At 50.2% G+C, this 17,063-nt stretch overlaps 1 protein-coding gene across 6 annotated transcripts in view; it reads right to left on the bottom strand.

Moving 5' to 3' along the window:
- The window catches only part of CRTAC1 (cartilage acidic protein 1), a 135,274-nt gene extending 119,929 nt beyond the window's left edge, over positions 1 to 15,345 (bottom strand). For 2 of the 6 annotated variants that reach the window (XM_079137832.1, XM_079137836.1), the window contains exon 1: positions 14,763 to 15,338. In XM_079137832.1, the coding sequence (XP_078993958.1) occupies positions 14,763 to 14,786 (24 nt within the window). In that variant the 5' untranslated portion in view covers positions 14,787 to 15,338. Of the gene's footprint in view, positions 1 to 14,762 lie in introns of all 6 variants that reach the window. The other 4 variants (XM_079137837.1, XM_079137834.1, XM_079137833.1 and 1 more) reach the window with 4 other exon arrangements.
- Between the last annotated feature and the right edge of the window lie 1,718 nt (positions 15,346 to 17,063).

The raw sequence follows: 17,063 nt of genomic DNA, 5'->3' as shown, positions 1-17,063 counted from the left end.
AAGGATTTTTCTTCGGGAAAAAAGACCTTCAGGTCTCTCCCCCCACCAACCCACAGCTTCTTTCGTAATCTTCAAGCCAACCTGCACAGTTTTCTTTTCTCAGCATATTAAACATGTTTTAATAAAATCGCTTTCCACTAGGGTCCTACAGAGTTTCCCTCAAAAGGTTCAAGGCTAGAGAGAAACAAGCCAGCATGAATGTGGATCCTGAATTAACTCAGCAAGGCAGAACCAGTGGGCAGCCTCCCCACTGGAGAGTGGGGCGAGTGTCCTTTACAGTTCATTCCTCTGCCACGCATACTCATCAGGGCTCCTTGGTACCAGTGGAAAGTTAGCAGGTAAGTGATGGGCTATCTGATGGTGGATAAGGAAACAGTCCTAATGAGGAAGTTTAGGAGACGGACTGGTAAATATCAACCCTCTCATCTCAGGACTCAGATGGAAGAAATCATCAAAATGCTCCTCCACACCCTGGCTACACAAAGGGATCCACAAACTGGTGAATTGCCATGGGAGTCTGTTAGAATGCAGAATCTTGGGCCCCACCCCAGACTTAATGAACCAGAATATGCATTTTAATACGATGTTAGGTGAACTGAATGCACATTAAAATTTGAAAAACATTGCTCAATCTTGGCTGTACATCAGATTCACTTGGGGAGCTTTAAAAAAATTCTCACGCCTGACAATGATTCCTTGGATAAGACACCCAAAGCACAGGCAATGAAGGAAAAAGTAGATAAAATGGGCTTCATCCAAATTAAAAACACTTGTGCATCAAGGGACTAGCAAAAGAATGAAAAGGCACCCTATAGGATGGGAGAAAATATTTGCAAATCATAAATCTGATAAGGTATTAATATCCAGAATATAGATTACAAAACTCCTACAACTCAACAGAAAATGAAACTATCTGATTCAAAATGGGCTAAGGACTTGAATAGACATCTTCCCAAAGATATACAAATAGCCAGTAAGAAAATGAAACATCACTAACTACGTGGTAAAGACAAACAAAACCACAATGACATGTCATTTCACACCCATTAAAATGGTTGTAATTAAAAAAAAGAAAAAGAACCAATGTTGATGAAAATGTGGAAAAATTGGACCCCATGTACATTGCTGGTAGGAATATAAAATGATCCAGCTGCTGAGGAAAATAATATGGCGGTTCCTCAAAATTTCCAAAATAGAATTGCCGTATGCTTTAGCAATTGTGCTTCTGAGTAAATACTCAAAACCATTGAGAAAAGATGTTTCAGGAGATATCTGTACACCCATGTTCAGCAGCATTATTCAAAATAGTCAAAAGGTGGAAGAAACCCAAGTATCCCTGGATGGATAAGTGGATAAACAAAATATGGCATATACATACAATGGAATATTATTCAGCCTTAAAGAGGAAAGTCGATGTAGATGAATCTTGACATTGTACTAGCAAAGTAAGCCAGAAACAAAAGGACAAATATTGCTTAATTTTACTTGTGCAAGGTACTTAAAGCAATCAAATTTATTGATAGAAAATAGAATGTGGTTTCCAGGAGCTGGAGAAAAGGGAGAAAGTAGAGTCAGTGTTCAGTGAGTAAAGAGTTCAGTTTGTGGTGATGAAGAGCTGAGACGGAGGGTAGCAATGGTTGCACAGCAATGTGAATGTACTTGATGCCCCTGATCTGTGCACTTAACCACGAGTAAATGACAAATTTTACCTTCTGTGTAGTTCACCACAATAAAAAGATACTGACACCTGCATCTCCTCCCAAGATATTCTGACTTAATTGGCCTAAGATGCAGTGTGGGCATTGGATGTTTTAAAGTTCCCATGTAATTCTAATATGTTGCAAAGTTTCAGAAACACTATTGTACACCAGTGCTTCAGGTTTCTCAAACTTTAATGTGTGCACAAATCACCTGGTGGTTTTGTTCAAATGCAGATTCTGTAACTTGGCTATAGAGTCCAAGATTCTGAATTTCTAACAAGCTCCCAGGTGGTGGGGGTGATGCTGGTCCATGTACCATACACTGAATAGTGAGATTCTTTACCATGGCTCCCAGAGGCATGAGACCAGGCTATGAACTATAGTGAAGGTACAAGATTGGTTCAAGAGCCTTCTTCTGTGCTTCTAGATATAAGGAATTGAAATCAGTCGAGAGGCTATGCAAACCCCAGGGCTGCCCAGACTCAGGTCTTCTTTGAACACTCAAAGTAGTAGCTGTCTTCAGCTCAAGGCCAAATTACCACAATGGATATGGAATGACAAATGGATTCTGAGTCTAATTTTTGTGAAGAGGTGAGTAGAGGGAAGAGTTGAACTGGAGGGGGTCTGGCCAAGGAGACAAGAGGTAAATATCATCAAAGGGAAGGGCCCAGAGAAAATGGGATATAGGCAAGAATTTGTGGGCCACATGCCAATGTGTTCCCAGAAACTACCAAAGGAGGTGCCCTATTACTATGTGTTAAATGAAGGAGAGAAGAAAGGTGTCTAGAAACTTCTTTTTCTAAAGCAATGCTTCTCAAATGGAAATGTGCTTGACAATCACCTGAGGATCTTGTTCAAATGCAGGTTCAAGTTCAGTTGGTCTGAATGCCTAACACACTGTCATGAGATGCCCAGGTCACTGATCTGCAGACCTCACTTTCAGGAGCAAGGGTCTAGACAGGTGGCTCCCAACCCCAGTTGCTCAATAGAATCACCAGGGAGCACTGAGAAATATGCTGCTGCCTGTGTCCCTCTGCCAGGGTGTGATTTAATCGGTCTGTGGTGGGGTTGGAGCGCCATATCTTTTTGGAAACTGCCCAGGTGGTGTAAATGGGCAGTCAGGATTGAGAAGCACTGCCCTGGACTCATGGTCCCTCCATGGGAGTGTAAGCTGCAATCTGATTTGAAGTGAAAAATGTTTTTGCTACCAAAATTCATCATCGGCTTGTTGAAGTATATGAAGAAAATCTATTTAGCTGGAGAGTGTCAACAGAGGCGGGGGATATGAAGTTGGGGGAAGAAAGCAAAGTAGGCTGATACTGCCTGAAGCAGAACAGTGGGTGCCCAGAGGGACCTCACATTTGATATGGCTCCCTTGGGAAGCCTCCTGTCACACCACTGTGAACATCCGAATTCTTTGGGAGAACAGGTAGGAAAGTTAAAAATAGAAAGGAAAAATGGGTTGAATGAGCATTTCTGTTTTCTTGAATGCTGTGTATCAAGCACCTACTAAGTGTCAGAATACTATAAGTGGTACTTAGTTGTGGGAGTAGCACCTGAGCAGGACCTAAGTAGTATACAGAGTGCTACATTTTATATAGCATGTGCTAGTACACAGTACCAGTACTCTAGTATGTAGCGCTAGTACTCTAGTACATAGTGTGTGGCACTCTATGCACTATCTGCTGGAGATGCAGTGAAGACTAGGATGCAAAGATGAATGAAACCTGGTCCTCGCCTTGCAGAGCTCTGCTAATAGGCAGTGGAGCAGGTGTGATGCCCTGTGTGGGGGCCATGGATGGCTGTCCAGGGGCAGAGCAGTCCAGAGGAGGCAAGGCTAAGCATTCAAAGGTGAAGCTTGGGCAGAGGGGCACAGGGCCAGAGTACACAGTGCTTCAGTAAGGAACATGTACTTCTGGCACAGGCAGGTGTGTGGAGGGAGAAAAGACTGGTCTTCGTAAGGGCCAGAGGTGGTGGAACTTGTGGTTCAGGCCGTAAGAAGAATTGCTTCATCATAATAATTTCTTTAAAATGCTCCATAAGCAAACTTTTTGAACATTCCTCAGTAAGATGAAGCCAGCCCAAAGCCTGGAGTCAGCAACCTGGATTTGAAGTCCAACCCCATCACAAACCAGCTAGTGACCTTGGTGTGTTGTTCCACCTTTCTGATCTTCCTTGTCTTCATGTGATGCGCAGGATCGCCTGACCTGCCCAGGTTTCAGGGCTTAAGTGAGTTCCAGTGAAGGCCTAGCGGGGAGCCTGGAGAGGCAGCCTCAGTGCTTGTTTCCCATAGCGAAGGGTAGAGAGTCTTCAGACATTGGCTCTGGGTCACATGCAGCCAAACTCAGTTTTCTGTGGCCTCGGGACTTTCCTGAATTGGGTTTGAAAACTGGTAACCAGGCAACCTGGATTCTCCACTGTGGGGTCAGGCAGCTGCAAGTAGAGGCTTCCAGGGCAATTTCCAGGGCAAGCAGTTCTTTTGCAATTATCCAAAGAGCAAGGACACACCCCAAGCACTCACAAAAGCAAGAGGCCAGAACACTTCAGATGTTGAAAGCGAGCAGAGTAATGCAGACCCTTTCCAGACCCTCGTCAGAGAGCTGAGACACGGGGAAGAGAGGCAACCACGGGAACACTCCACCCTGTACCGGCTGGGCCACCAGATCCACATAGAGACCCATGTAAGAGCTAAAGGAACTAAAGCAACAACGGAGAAGAGCTGACAGAAGCCGCCTGGCTCATTCACCCACTGCAACGCTTCCCACAGACTTGCAATAAACCTGGCCTTATGCTGGGTGCCTTGGTCAAGGGGAGAAAATCATTCAACACTTGCAATACAGGGTGAGGGGTGCTGTGGAGGAGGAACAGCAGGGATCTTGAGGGAGGAGGTGGGGAGTGCTTTCCTGGGGGAGGGTGCTGTAGCTGGACTTTGAAGGATGCCAAGGAGAGACTGGAGCAGGAGGGGAAGGAAGAGCAATGCAGATAGCGGATGCCTGCAAAAGTTGGGGGATCCAGCTGTGACTGGGGATCCAGTTGCCCTCCAGGACTGCCTATTTCCGGACCCCACTGCCAGGTCGGGAGCTGGCAGGGAACATTCACTCCCCACTCCTCCATTCCCTCTGTAGGATCCTTCACTGGACTAGAGCAGTAGCTCTTGACCAGGCAATTTTGTTCTCCTTGACCCAGGGACATTTATCAACATCTGGAGACATTGTGGGTCATCGGACCAGGGAAGGGGGTGTTACTGGCATGCAGTGCACAGAGGCAGAGATGCTGCTGAGCATTCTACAGTGCATGAACAGCCCCACAACAAACGGTCATCCAACCCAAAACGTCAATAGTGCAAGACTGAGAATCCTGGACTAGAGCCCTCTCTGGATCTGCCCTGCAGAGGCCACTCTGCCACGTGCTGTGCTTGACCAGGCAGGCACCATGCTCCCACACACAAGGACCTGGAGTGGGCAGGTGCAGGTGCAGGGCATCAGCAAGCCGAGGGTCCCCAAACAGCTGCATCTGCGACAAAGGTGGCATTTCCTCTCCATCTGCCTGAGCTCCACCCCTCCCACCCCACTGGTCCTGAGTCTGAATAGGGAAGTGGGATGATATTCATACCCCAACTGAGCCACTATTGGAAATCTAGTGTCAAACTTGGTTCTTGCTTCTTCATTCTTCACAAGCACGGGGTCAGCTGGGGATCTGTTCCCTTTATCCTTCCCCTGAACAAGAGCAGCTCTTGCCAACTCTTCCCCATCCCATCTCACCCACTTTCTAAGTCTTAAAGCTGACCGTGCGTGTCAGTCTAATTTGTGGGGTCCTACAGGCAAAGCAAACAGAGGCACAGAGCTGCAGTTCCACATAGCAAGTCCCGGATGAGGAATGGACAGCAAACAACAAATACCTACCACTGACCATGTGCCACTACTCCAAACCTTTATGTGAATGAGTCATTTAATCCACATTGTAACCCTTCAAGAGTCCTTACAGGTAAGGATGCTAGGACACAGAAATGTTAAATAACTTACCCAGGGTCACACAGCTGGTACTCGGTGAACCCAGAATTTTCATCTAAGCCAACTAGCTCCAGAATTGATATTTGTAGACACTACATTATCAGTTCCCTCATCAAACTTGTCTTAAACCAAGTAGAAGAGAGCGCAGTAGAAGGAGCAGCCATTTCTGCCTGGGGAAGCTTGGGCCTTAAGAGAGGCAATGGTGAGCTGGGCAATGTGGAGAATTGCTCCAGGCCAAGGAGACAGCATTGTATGGAGGGGAGGAGACTTGGTGGAGGGTAGCAGGAGAGCTCGTGGGAAGGAGTGCAGCTAAGGAGGCGGAAGACTGTGGAGGGAGCAGTAGGAACCAAAGGCCCCCATGGTGTGTTGAAAAGAGCAAGGCAGAGCTGGGACGGAACTAGAGCTCCCCCGGCATGGCCCTGGTTCCATCCCCACTAGTGCAACCAAAAGAGCAGGCACACAAGGACACACCATGGCAGTAACAGCCCGTGAGAGGGCTGGGCTGGATGCAGAGGACAGCCGGGAGGTGACTACCAGGGCCGGGTGAAGGAGGATGCTGAGCTGGCACGCGCTCAGTCTGGGTCCACTCGCTGGGGATTTCTTGTGCACAGACTTCAAGTCAGGAACTGTCCTATGTACTAGGGCACTGAAAACAAGATGAAGCCCTGCCCCAGAGTGTACTGAGTATGTGCTCTGAGGCCTCAGTTCTGTTTCTCCTCTTGTCCCCTGACCCGGCCCTCTGCACTGCCACCCTGGGAGAAGCTCCACATCTCAGCACCCCACCCCCACCCCAGGAGGCACCATGTCCTATGCGTCTTCCCCAGCACTAAGAAAACATGAGGCTTCCTCTGCCTCCCTTCTATCTAGAGTGAACCTGCAGCAGCACTCAGAGAGGAGACTTGGTCCATTTCCAGAAAAAGGCAGAAGAAAGCCCAGGGGACCCAGGCTAAAGGACACTGCAGAGACCACTAGGCTAATGAAATGGTGTTTCTGAAAGCGAGAGGATACCTGCAGTCTCCTAGCTTTATGCACAAAGTATAGTAGATTCTGTAAAATGGGAAGGAAGGCTTGTGGGGTTGCTCTGAGAATGAAAGGGGGTTAATGTGTGTTAACTTCTGAGCCCTGTGCTGGGCAGAAGGAAAGCCCAACCGTGTAGATAACGGAAACAATCATCTCACTATTACTACTAGTAATAAATGTTTGCTGACGGAACAAATGCATCTCGGGAGAGGGAGCCAGGGCACGCAGGTGCTCCCTTTCCGGCAGGATCTGTCAAACATTGAGCAGAAGGCCCAGACTGTAGGACTTTGAAGAATAGGCTTGCTTTTGTTACTAATTTGTCTAGGAACCCCGGTGGAGTTCTTTGACTCCTTAAACACTGCTTTCCAAATGCAGAACTGCCCCCCCACTTCAGTAAAGTCCTTCTTCAAACATGTAGAAGATGCCTGCTGGCCAGGTTAGCAATGATGACCCAGGCATGGGCCCTGGCCTCACTCAGGGGGCTGACAGTCTGCACCACACACTGGGATAAATCCAGCAAAGCAACAGGTCCAAAGTCAGGCTGCAGCCTGTGGGAGGGAGGGAGTCAGGTGGGTGGAGAGGCAGGCAGGAAAGGCTCTCTGGAGCAGGTGAATTGGGATTCCAGGTAGACCTATGGATCAAAGGCATGGATGTGAGACAGCTTGGTGCATGCTGCCAATGCAGCTGCTGCTGCTGGAATGCAGTTTCTGGGACAGGGGTGGAGGGAGAAAGGAGGGGAAGAGAAGGGAGGCAGAAGGTGGAGACACAGTTGTGTAGAGGCTGCCATGCCAAGGGAAGGAGCCTGGAGTCACACTGCCTGCGCGGGAGGTTTTGAAATCAGACAGAGACATGATCAGACTTGCATTTTCCAAAGGGCATTTTAGCTTTGGGCAGCAGCTTACAGGATGGATAGGCTGGATTTCTGAGCAGTGAGTGAGAGTGTCCCAGAGGGGATTTGAACAGCCTGGGGTGGGGGTGGGGCAGGCCACTGGATGACCTCCAAAGTTCTTTTCCAAGCCCGAGAGTCTATGGGTCAGGTTTTTTCCCTAAATCATTTAAAATGCATTAGTGGACCTTGCTATTTAAAAGCATCCTCCTGGGATTCTTTCTGTGAAGCAATGATTCACTCCCTAGTTTGTCCTCAGTGGAAATCCAAATTTCCATCTACTCCACCAGCTCAGAGCAAGGAGAAGCGGCACTGAGCTCCCTGGCAGCAGCTAGGGGAGGAAGAAAGGGCGAGAGAAGCAGCTGAGGATGGTGAAGAGGAAGACACCCCCAGCCTTGCCGCAGGTTAAGACCCCGCCATCATGTCTTGGGTGGGCCCTGCATATGACCTCAAGTCCTGCCTGATCAGGAGCAAGGCGCTGAATTTTAAATGGCCCTGGTGCCAGATGTTGGCTCTGGAAAGGAGCTAACAGGGAAGCAGGCCTCACTGACCCAGGCAGTGTGGAGATCCACTTGAATACCAAAGGCCACCTCTACCCCAGAATGGCCACCTACATTCCTTATTCATTTATTCATCCGCAGAGCACCTGTTGAGCATGCCAAGTGCTATGCTAGGCACTGAATCTGTAGCTGAGAACAAATGACACAGTGACTCCCCACGCCAGTGGCAAGGCAGTGTTTCTCCTTCTTGGGGACTCTTATTTCCCTACCTGAAAGCCTCCTTGGATCCCCATAGCTTCTTAGATGAAAGGTATGTGCTAATGGTTTCCAAGACAGAGGCTGTTCTTAGAGACCAGGGTGAAAGTGAACATGACTTCACTTAGAACAAGAGCCTGCGGCGATGGAAAGAGCCTGTCACCCAGCTCCTCTAATTACAGGGACTGACCTCCAGAGGCTAAGGGACCCGCCTCAAGACTTGCAGAGCATCTGAAGCCGGGATTGAGGCAATGAAGCTCCCTGCTCCACTGGGGTAAGAAGGGATGCAACCTTAGTTTTCTGAGGGAACCCCAAGTGACTTCCTACTTCCATCCCTGGGCACAAGGAGGACAAGACCAGCTTTGAGCCTTCTGATAAAAGCACCACTGATGCTGCCCATCCAGGAGGAAAAATGTGGGCCCACAGGCATGTTCTCCTCCTGAAAGTCCATCAGGATTTGCAAGATTTGATGCTTTCTTTAAGACAGACATTAAAGGAGGCCGCAATACCAGTGCAGAAATCTCCCCCAAGCTGGCTGCGCTCCGGGTAGGTGGAGACTGGCACAGGGAAGGGAAGAGGTCCCTGCAGTCATCCCTCCTCTGTGACCTTGTCACTGTACTTGTCGGGTGCACACAAAGATAAGAGTAACTGGAAACAACAGCAAGGGTCATTTTAAACTCTCTGCACTCTCGATTCTTCTGTAGCTAATTAAAGTAATATGTCAAAATGTCCCTTGGAAGAGATCTTTAAGAATATGTCTGTTAAGTAAACAAGGTTTTACTAATTAATGACACGCCTTCCCATCCCTCATTGAAGTTCCCTACAGAATCTCCCTGTGCCAGCAGGGTCGAGCAGGAAAGGGTGGCAGGGAAGTTACCATCTCCCCTTCCAGGAGGGAGTAGGGACAAATCCAGTCACTTGTCATCTGTGGAGCTATCAGTTTCTCCTCCGGATGTTGATCAGATTTCCTGGGCTGGAACCAACTCACAGGGCCAGGGGACTGGAATTTTTCCAAGAAGGAAACGCTTTGCTTCTTATGAAGTCAACATGATTTCTTTCAAGGAAAATTTTTATCTTTTTTCTTTTTAAGTGTCTAGAGTTTATGAAGGGCAAATCTTTGGACTTTAAAGATAAGGATTATGATATACTTATCTTTTGTGAAGATGACCCCCTATCCCCACCCCACCCCCGGCCCCTCTCTCTCTCTCTCTCTCTCTCCCTCACACACAAACACACACAGAGTCATGGGGATGGGGGAATGATTTTTGTCCAATATGATAAAATGAGTCAGTGGTAAAGCCAGAAATAGAACTTTCCATACTCCCAAATTCATAATAATAGCAATATTAACAGTAGTCTCTAATTTTCCAAGCATTTTCACAGTTCACATTTAATCTTCACAACCACCTTGGGGGAGTGTAGGTAAGTCAGTCCAGGAGAGCAGATTTGAGTGTCAGGTCAGCTCTGTACTTGGCTTGCTCTGTAACCCTGGATGGTGCCCTCTCCTCTGGATCTCAGTGTCCTCAGCTGTGATTTGGAAGATGAGAACACTTCCAAAATCTCTCCCACCTTCTAACGAGCTGTGATTCTGCTGCTCCAGTTCAGGGGTTCTCAACCTTGTCACTGTTGACATTTGAAACCAAATGACATTTGTGGGAGGCTTTCCTGCATGTTGTAGCATGTTTAGCAACTTCCCTGGCCCCTACTCACTAAATGCTCGTGGCATTCCTTATCCAATTCCAACAATAAAATATGTCTCCAGATATTGCCAAATGTCTGGTGGGTAGGGGCCAAGTAACCTCTCTAGTCACTGCCCAAGGACTTCAAGAAGGTCAAGATCATAACTGATCCAGTGGAAAAAAAGGTCTTCCTGTCCCCTTCTCTTCCCCAACCCCTTCACACCTTTCTGCACACTTTTTGAGCACAATCTCTCACTTTTTTTTTTTTTTTTTTTTTTTTTTTTGCTATTTCTCTTTTCTTAAATGCCCTAAGTGGTCCAGGGTGCATTAATGAACTGACTGATTTTATACTTTTTCCTAAGGAGAGTTCACAGGTTTACATCCCCTAAGCAACCAGTCAGGCTCTCCAGACATTCCTCGCAGAGTCCAAGCTGGCCTAGAAGTCTGTATCTGCAGCCTGCAGGAGGCTCGGTGAGCACGAATTTGTCAGCACTCTTAAATCACTGGGCTCTGAGGAAGGCTTCTCCCAGCAGAAAGATCCTTCCTTAGGAATCAATAGCTCAGGGCCCTCCATCACATTCAGAATTATCCTGGGACCTGTAAAATTTCTTTTCCCCAAGCATGGCAGAACCCCAAAGTGAAAACCCTAAAATGGGGGAGGGAAGAAGGCTAAGAGGAAGCCCTGCCAAGAAGGCCTTGTCCGTCAGCCTAGATGTGGCCATGAGCAGGGGCTGATGTGCAAACCTGGACACTCAGCCTTGCTTGCTGGGAAAAGAGGACTCTGCATGATTCCCAGTGATCCAGCAATAATCTCCCCTTCCAGTTGAATACCTCTTTACAGCTTACCAAGGGCAGAGACACACTAAAGACCATCTCCCCTGATCTTTGCTACCCTCCCCTCATTACCACGTAGCTGAAGAGGAAACTGAGGCATGCAGGGGTCAAGTTCAAGGTCTCTAAGCCAGTAATTGGTGAGTCAGATTCTAAGGTGCTGGCTTCACTATTACAATGAGAGCAGGTCAACCACCTAGTGAGGCTCATGAAAGGGATCACTTCTTGTTTGCTCAGTGTCTAATGCTGTTTCTCAAACCCTGTACCCACCATTAAGAAAACATCTTATATCATATGTAGTTATATTCCCCTGGCCCTATCCAGAACTAGACCATACTTTGAGAATGCCAGGTCACTTCTCCAGCTAATGCAGAGAGCTGGTGAGGGTCTCAAGCCTAGCTCTCAGAATTCCACTTAAAGAAAGGGCCACATTCTTCTCACCGTCCTCCTCCCCTGCAGATGAAGACCCACTTTGTCTGGGTGCCTGAGGGAGAAGAGCGTTCTCAAGTATCTCCCCTGGCAACAGGCATCCCTTGGGTGAGCCTTAGGGATAGCAGAGGATTTATCCTCTCAGAATTCTGGCGTGGCAACAGTGGGTTCCTCATGAGATAGGCCACCAAAGTCTGCTAAGGCCCTGAGGGAACCCTGAAGAAGTCTATACAGCATACAAAGAAACTAGGTGGGGAGAGGGAAACAGCAAGCAGCTCATGGGTCACTCAGCAAATCTGCTTCCCAGGGCCTTGCTCAGATATCAACAGTGAGACTCACAGAATGGAAGAAAGGGCAATGGAAATGGTAGTATCTTCCAGGTCACCTAAGAAGCCTGAACATGAGGATTTTGCAAAAATAGGACATCCTAGCACTCTGACCTTGAACTGGGAGCAGCAAGGATGGGGGAATTGGCAGATGCTCTTTGGAAACTGTCCAATTCATCCACAATCTGAGTTTGAGAGGTCCCACCAGCAGTGTGTGAAGCCAGGACAGAAAGACTCCACTCCAGTAAGTCTTTACAGAGGAAAGGAAGAGCTCCAGGCCTGGGTTCCAAGATCATGGTGAGGACCTGGGTACTTCCGATTCCTAAATGCATGAACAGAAACCTGGAGTTGCATGGCCTTTTCCTAGAAGCCCACTTTTAATAATGAGAGAAGATAGTGGAGAAAGGGGAAAGAATACTTAGGGATTTCTGTCACCCATGTATATACATTCCCAGAATTTTTACTGCCTCATTCTGGATACGGTTTTAAAGGCAGTTCCCCCAAATTTAATAGAGTATTAATTAACCAAAGTCTGGTCAGTCAATAATTACCAGTGCCTATGGTAGGGATAACATATGTTCATCTTCACAATTAAGAGGAAACAGGTCACTGGAGTGGAAAGAGCTACACATAGAGAATCAGAAATCCTAGGATCTAGTCCCAATTCTTCCACTAAACAACAATGTGACCTTGGGCTAGATACTTGCCCTTACTGGTCTTTACTTTGTCATCTGTAAATTAAGTGCACATGTGACTGTTGGGGATAGGATGAGGCTGGACTAGATGCTGCCCAAGGCTCCCTTCTTCTATCTGGTGTTCTTGGGGCCTGTGAGCCCTTAAGCAGTTCAAAGAACACACCAGTGCCAACTACAAAAGCATGAGCTCAGAGAGTGGGTGGGGTTACATACCAGCTTTGCCTCCTTGGAATGTAGTGTGAGCACCTGCCCCATTGCACCTGAGGTCACGGGGCCACCTGAAGCTCAGAGAGCATGTGGTAGAACAGCTCTAATTATAATGATGGCCACTGGTTGAGGGCTCAGGTCGGAGTTTGCTTAAAGCATTAAGTTGGTGTGGCCAGTGAAGGGCAAGAAGGGAGAAAGTCAGTAGTCCTGAGCTAGGTACACTTGGTGCCCCCTACTGGACACCAGGAAGCTTGCTCCACCTTTAAGCTTCCACCAACTGGGCAGGCAGCAAGGAAGCTTGAGAACCAACCTAGGCTGTCACAAGATGTTTAAGAGAACTACCTCCCAGTTGGTGTTCCTCTCCCTATAAGGGTCTATGTTTCACTCCTTACAATTATACAGGGCACTGGGCCACACATTTACAGGGATACCCCTGTGCAGCCATACGATGCCCTAGTCAAACATCAAGGTGTAGAGGAATAAACATTAGAGTTCAGAACACCAGGTGCAGCCCAGATGGAGAAAAAAGGAAGAAAGAGCAACAAGCAGGTATTTCATTACACAAATCCCCACTGGAGGGAAGGTCTTGGGAAATGCAGCAGAAAAATGTTGCCTGCAGGCAGGCAGAGGTTGGAGATGGGGTTTGGGAATGAACTGCCAGACCCCATAAAAGATCTCCAGGTTGAGGCAGCTATCATTGGAGTTTGAACTCAGCCCTGTGTTCAGAGATGGAGTAGGGTGAAGGATATAGCCCCAACCAGATGGCTGGGGAGCAAGTAACCACCACCCACCTTGGACCTGCTCCAGAGTCCATTAGTACCAACTGGAAACTGGAATATTCTAATTGTGGTCCTGTATACCAACACAAAGACCCTAAACTCCCTTCTTCATCTCTTAAATTGACTCTAGGACCTTCTGCCTGAAGGATGTTCTTAACCAAGTCAGAAATAGAGAAAACACTTCCTCAGAACAACCGCCATGTTCCCACTCTTCCATCCTCCACTTCACTTTCCCCGTGGCTGAGAGTGAAGTATGATATGACTGTCTGAATTGGCTCTGGGTAATTCTGTCCTGGGTATTTCCTATCCCAAGTTATCAAGGTCCAAAATTTCCCATCCAGCTTTTCTCTTCCCACATGAGTTCTCCAAGCACTCAAGACGCACCACAGGGACAGTCCCCTACTTCTGGCACCTCCTTGCTTTCTTTTCCACCTGGCTTCACTTGGGAACTCCTGTACCATCCCAGAAGGTACCTCAAGTGCGACTCAAGAATGTGTCCTGCCTGGAGAACTGAATCACCTCCTGGGACACACAGAAGGCACACTAGGTGAACCCACCACCCGCGGTAACAAGATATTTTAGTCATTCACAGAAGAAACCCCCACCCCCACCCCTATGGAGGTTCCCATCCAGGCTGGGATGACTTTGGATTCTTGAGTTGGTTTCTGCAGAAGCGGGACTACCCAGGCTCCCAACTACTGTACTGCAAAGAAGCGCGCTGCATTGCTGGGCATGCCCCCAAGTCCGGCCTGCGGCCCCATCAAAACCTCCGTGTGCTTCCACAGTGTCGAGGGGGACGCCCGGTTCCCCTGGAATGTCTGAAGCAGGCTTGCCTGAGACAGCCTGAAAGCGAGACCACACCTCGGTCCAGCAAAAGGCGGCTGGCAGCTACGTCGCGCGCAGGGCTCGCTCCTAAGAGCTCTCTGCCACCCAGCGCTGTGCAGAGGAAAGAGCTCGGCTTCCCCGAGGATGGAAAGTCAGTCCCCGGGGCTCTTCTCCAGCCCCGAAGACCCCTCCCCAAGCGTAGGCACTGAGCTATGGCCACTAGCCTCCCTGGACCGAAGCTGAGCCTGGCTGACTGGGTGACTCTGGATACCCCTTGCACAGCCTTCCTCACCTGCTCCGCCCCCTCCCAGTCCCGGTGCCCCCTCCCCAAACACCTGACCTCCAGTGCGCCCCAACACCTTTTCAGCCAGCTGCAGGCTGTCGCCCCTACACCTCGGCTCCAACCTCCTAGCCCCCGGCCCGCGGGGGAGCCTCTGCGCGCCAATCGAGTCCAGCGTCTCCTAGCAAGTTGGGAGCAAAACCACCGCCTTCGCGGTCTCGGTCTTGCCGGGTTCCCGGCGGCATCCCCGCTACCCCCGAGGGCGGATGGGAACGGGTGCGTAGAGCTGGCGAAACTTTCTCCGCCTGAGGATGTGGGGGCCCCAGAAGTGGGTACTCACGCCGGGGTCAGCGCAGGGAGCCATCCTCGGACTCTCTCAGCCCCTCCGCCTGGGGGCGTCGGAGCGCCGGCGCTCGCTGCCGCCTTTGCCGCCGCCGGCGCCGCTGCCGCCTTGCAGCTCCCAGCCCCGGTCCCGGGCTGGCCTCGAGCCTCCCGCCCCGACGCCTCGCGCTCGCTTTATACAACTCCACTCGAGCGCGCCCGGGCTTATGTAAAGGCTGGCGGAGGCCCACAGCCAATGGCGCAGCAGCTGGAGCCGAGGGCCCAGGGTTGGGGGGCGCCCGCGCAGCCAATCGCGGCCCGGGGAGCCCGGGGAGCCGGGTGGGGGAAGGGGCGCCTCCCCGCGCTGATTTAGGAGCCGGGATTGCGGTGGCAGCAGCCGGCAGCCGGGCTGGCCCGGCGCGGCGCGTCGCGGCAGGCACTGGGGTGGGCGGCGGCGAGGGCGGGCGCCCCCGGCGCTCCGCCGCGCCCCAACGCTGCGTCGCGTAACCTTCAGGAGGCAGCCGGGCCTGTCGAAGGGGGAGTCGGTGCCTCGCGGGGCGCTGAGGGTCCCTGGCCAGCGGGTATCAGAGGTCCCTTGGGAGGAAGCGCGGGGAAGAAATGCAAAGGAGGAGGGGACGCCGGCGAGCCCCAGGACCCCGCAGCCACCCTACGTGCAGGGCCGAGGGTGGCGGCGGGAGCGGGGGCACTGCTTTCTCGTTTCCCCCCAGATAGCGATCTGGCGTCTCCGGGCGGACCTGAGCGGCCGCGCTGGCAGCGCTGATGGCGAGATTTCGCGCTGCGGAGCGAGCGCCGAGCCGATCTTTATCCAGCCTGGGGACGTGTCCGAGCGCCTCACGGGGACTGCTCAGTATGGGGAGCAGAGCTTCGCCACGGCCCCGGCAGGCTGGGAGCGGGCGAGCACAGCTCGGAGATCAGGGGCGGCTGCCCAAGCGGCTGCGGGCAGCATCTGCTCCACAAACCCTGCGCCCAGCGTCCCGCTCCCCGCGCCCCCCACCGACAGCGTCCCCACCCCACTCCACCCTCCCAGTACCCGCTCAGTGCCTTGGCTGAGCCTGGTCCACCTGCTCTGACTCCCTTGGCGTCCTGCCAGCCTCCCCCACTGCTTTGCTCACAGGTACTGCTTCCCCCTCCTCACCCCCAGCTCCGCTTACTGTTGTGGGTTGGGATGGCTTCTGCTTCTCTGGACCTGGGACCGCTGGGTTCGAAGCTTCAGAAGAACGCGCTTGGTCAGCAGGGCCCGGAATACTGGTGTCTAGGTCAGGAAATTGGCCTAGCTCGATAACACTCTGAAGGCAAGTCTCTGATTTTGCACCTAGAATAGAACCTGACACATAGTAGGCACCCACTAAGTATCGAATGAATTTTGAACTCCTAGGAGTAAAGTCTTTAGGTTTCTGAAAGCTAGCGCACAGGACTTTGGAGGAGAAAGACCTGGGAATCTGCCATTAGAGTAGGAATAAGCCAGAACTGTTTCCATCTACTGAAGCTTTTGTGACAGTCACCTACTAGCCTGACTTCTGAGCGCTTGACTCTTAAAATGACCCCGGTGTGTTCTTTTATGGAGGGCCTCACCAGCCAGCCCCTTACCGGATCCTATCCTGAGCAGAAATCTCTGAACCATGTTTTCAGGTCCCTGTGATCTTCCTCTGAAACGTAGTAACTAAGGGTAGACAAACCTTCTAGCTCTTTGAGCTCATGTTGTTTATACTTTGAGGCTTGTGGACACATTTGAGAATCTGGCAGAAGTTACTGAATCCCTTTTCTAGAAAAATACACAAAAGTACACATTCACACACACACATATCCCTTGAGTATAATTTCTGGATCATTAGGAACCCTGAGTCTTTTGGGACTCTACCCAATGTCATCCTGCTTCTCCAGGGGGCTTAAGAGACCCTCTGATTTATAATCACCTGCCTTTTGAAGACCAGAGATCCTTTTGAACCTTTTGAGAACCTGATAAATGTTCTGAATCTGTTTTTCAGAAAAATACGCACATGTTTACATGTAATTTGGGGGAGGAGGTTCATGGATCATTAGAACTGGAGTGGGAAGGGAGCTCCAGGTTAAGACCTTTCATTAGCTGCAAACAGATTACACCCCAGAGGCATTCTTGATCTCCTGCTGTCTCCCTAAGGAGAGCAGTTGGCTCTGCACCCTGCTAGATGGTGCCACCACCCTGTCCTGAGGACATCTGCATCATGTGGCCAAGGTCCTGGCACCCGAGAGACTGTCTCCACATGCATCCTCTGCTTCTTGGTCCCTGACACCTTCTTAGTGTGGAAATAAGTTGCAGGTT

The sequence above is a fragment of the Sciurus vulgaris genome (genome assembly GCF_902686455.1).
Source record: "Sciurus vulgaris genome assembly, chromosome: 4".
Lineage (NCBI taxonomy): Eukaryota > Metazoa > Chordata > Mammalia > Rodentia > Sciuridae > Sciurus > Sciurus vulgaris.
Note: the sequence above shows the minus strand (reverse complement) of the source record. Positions and strands in the feature narration are given on the sequence as shown.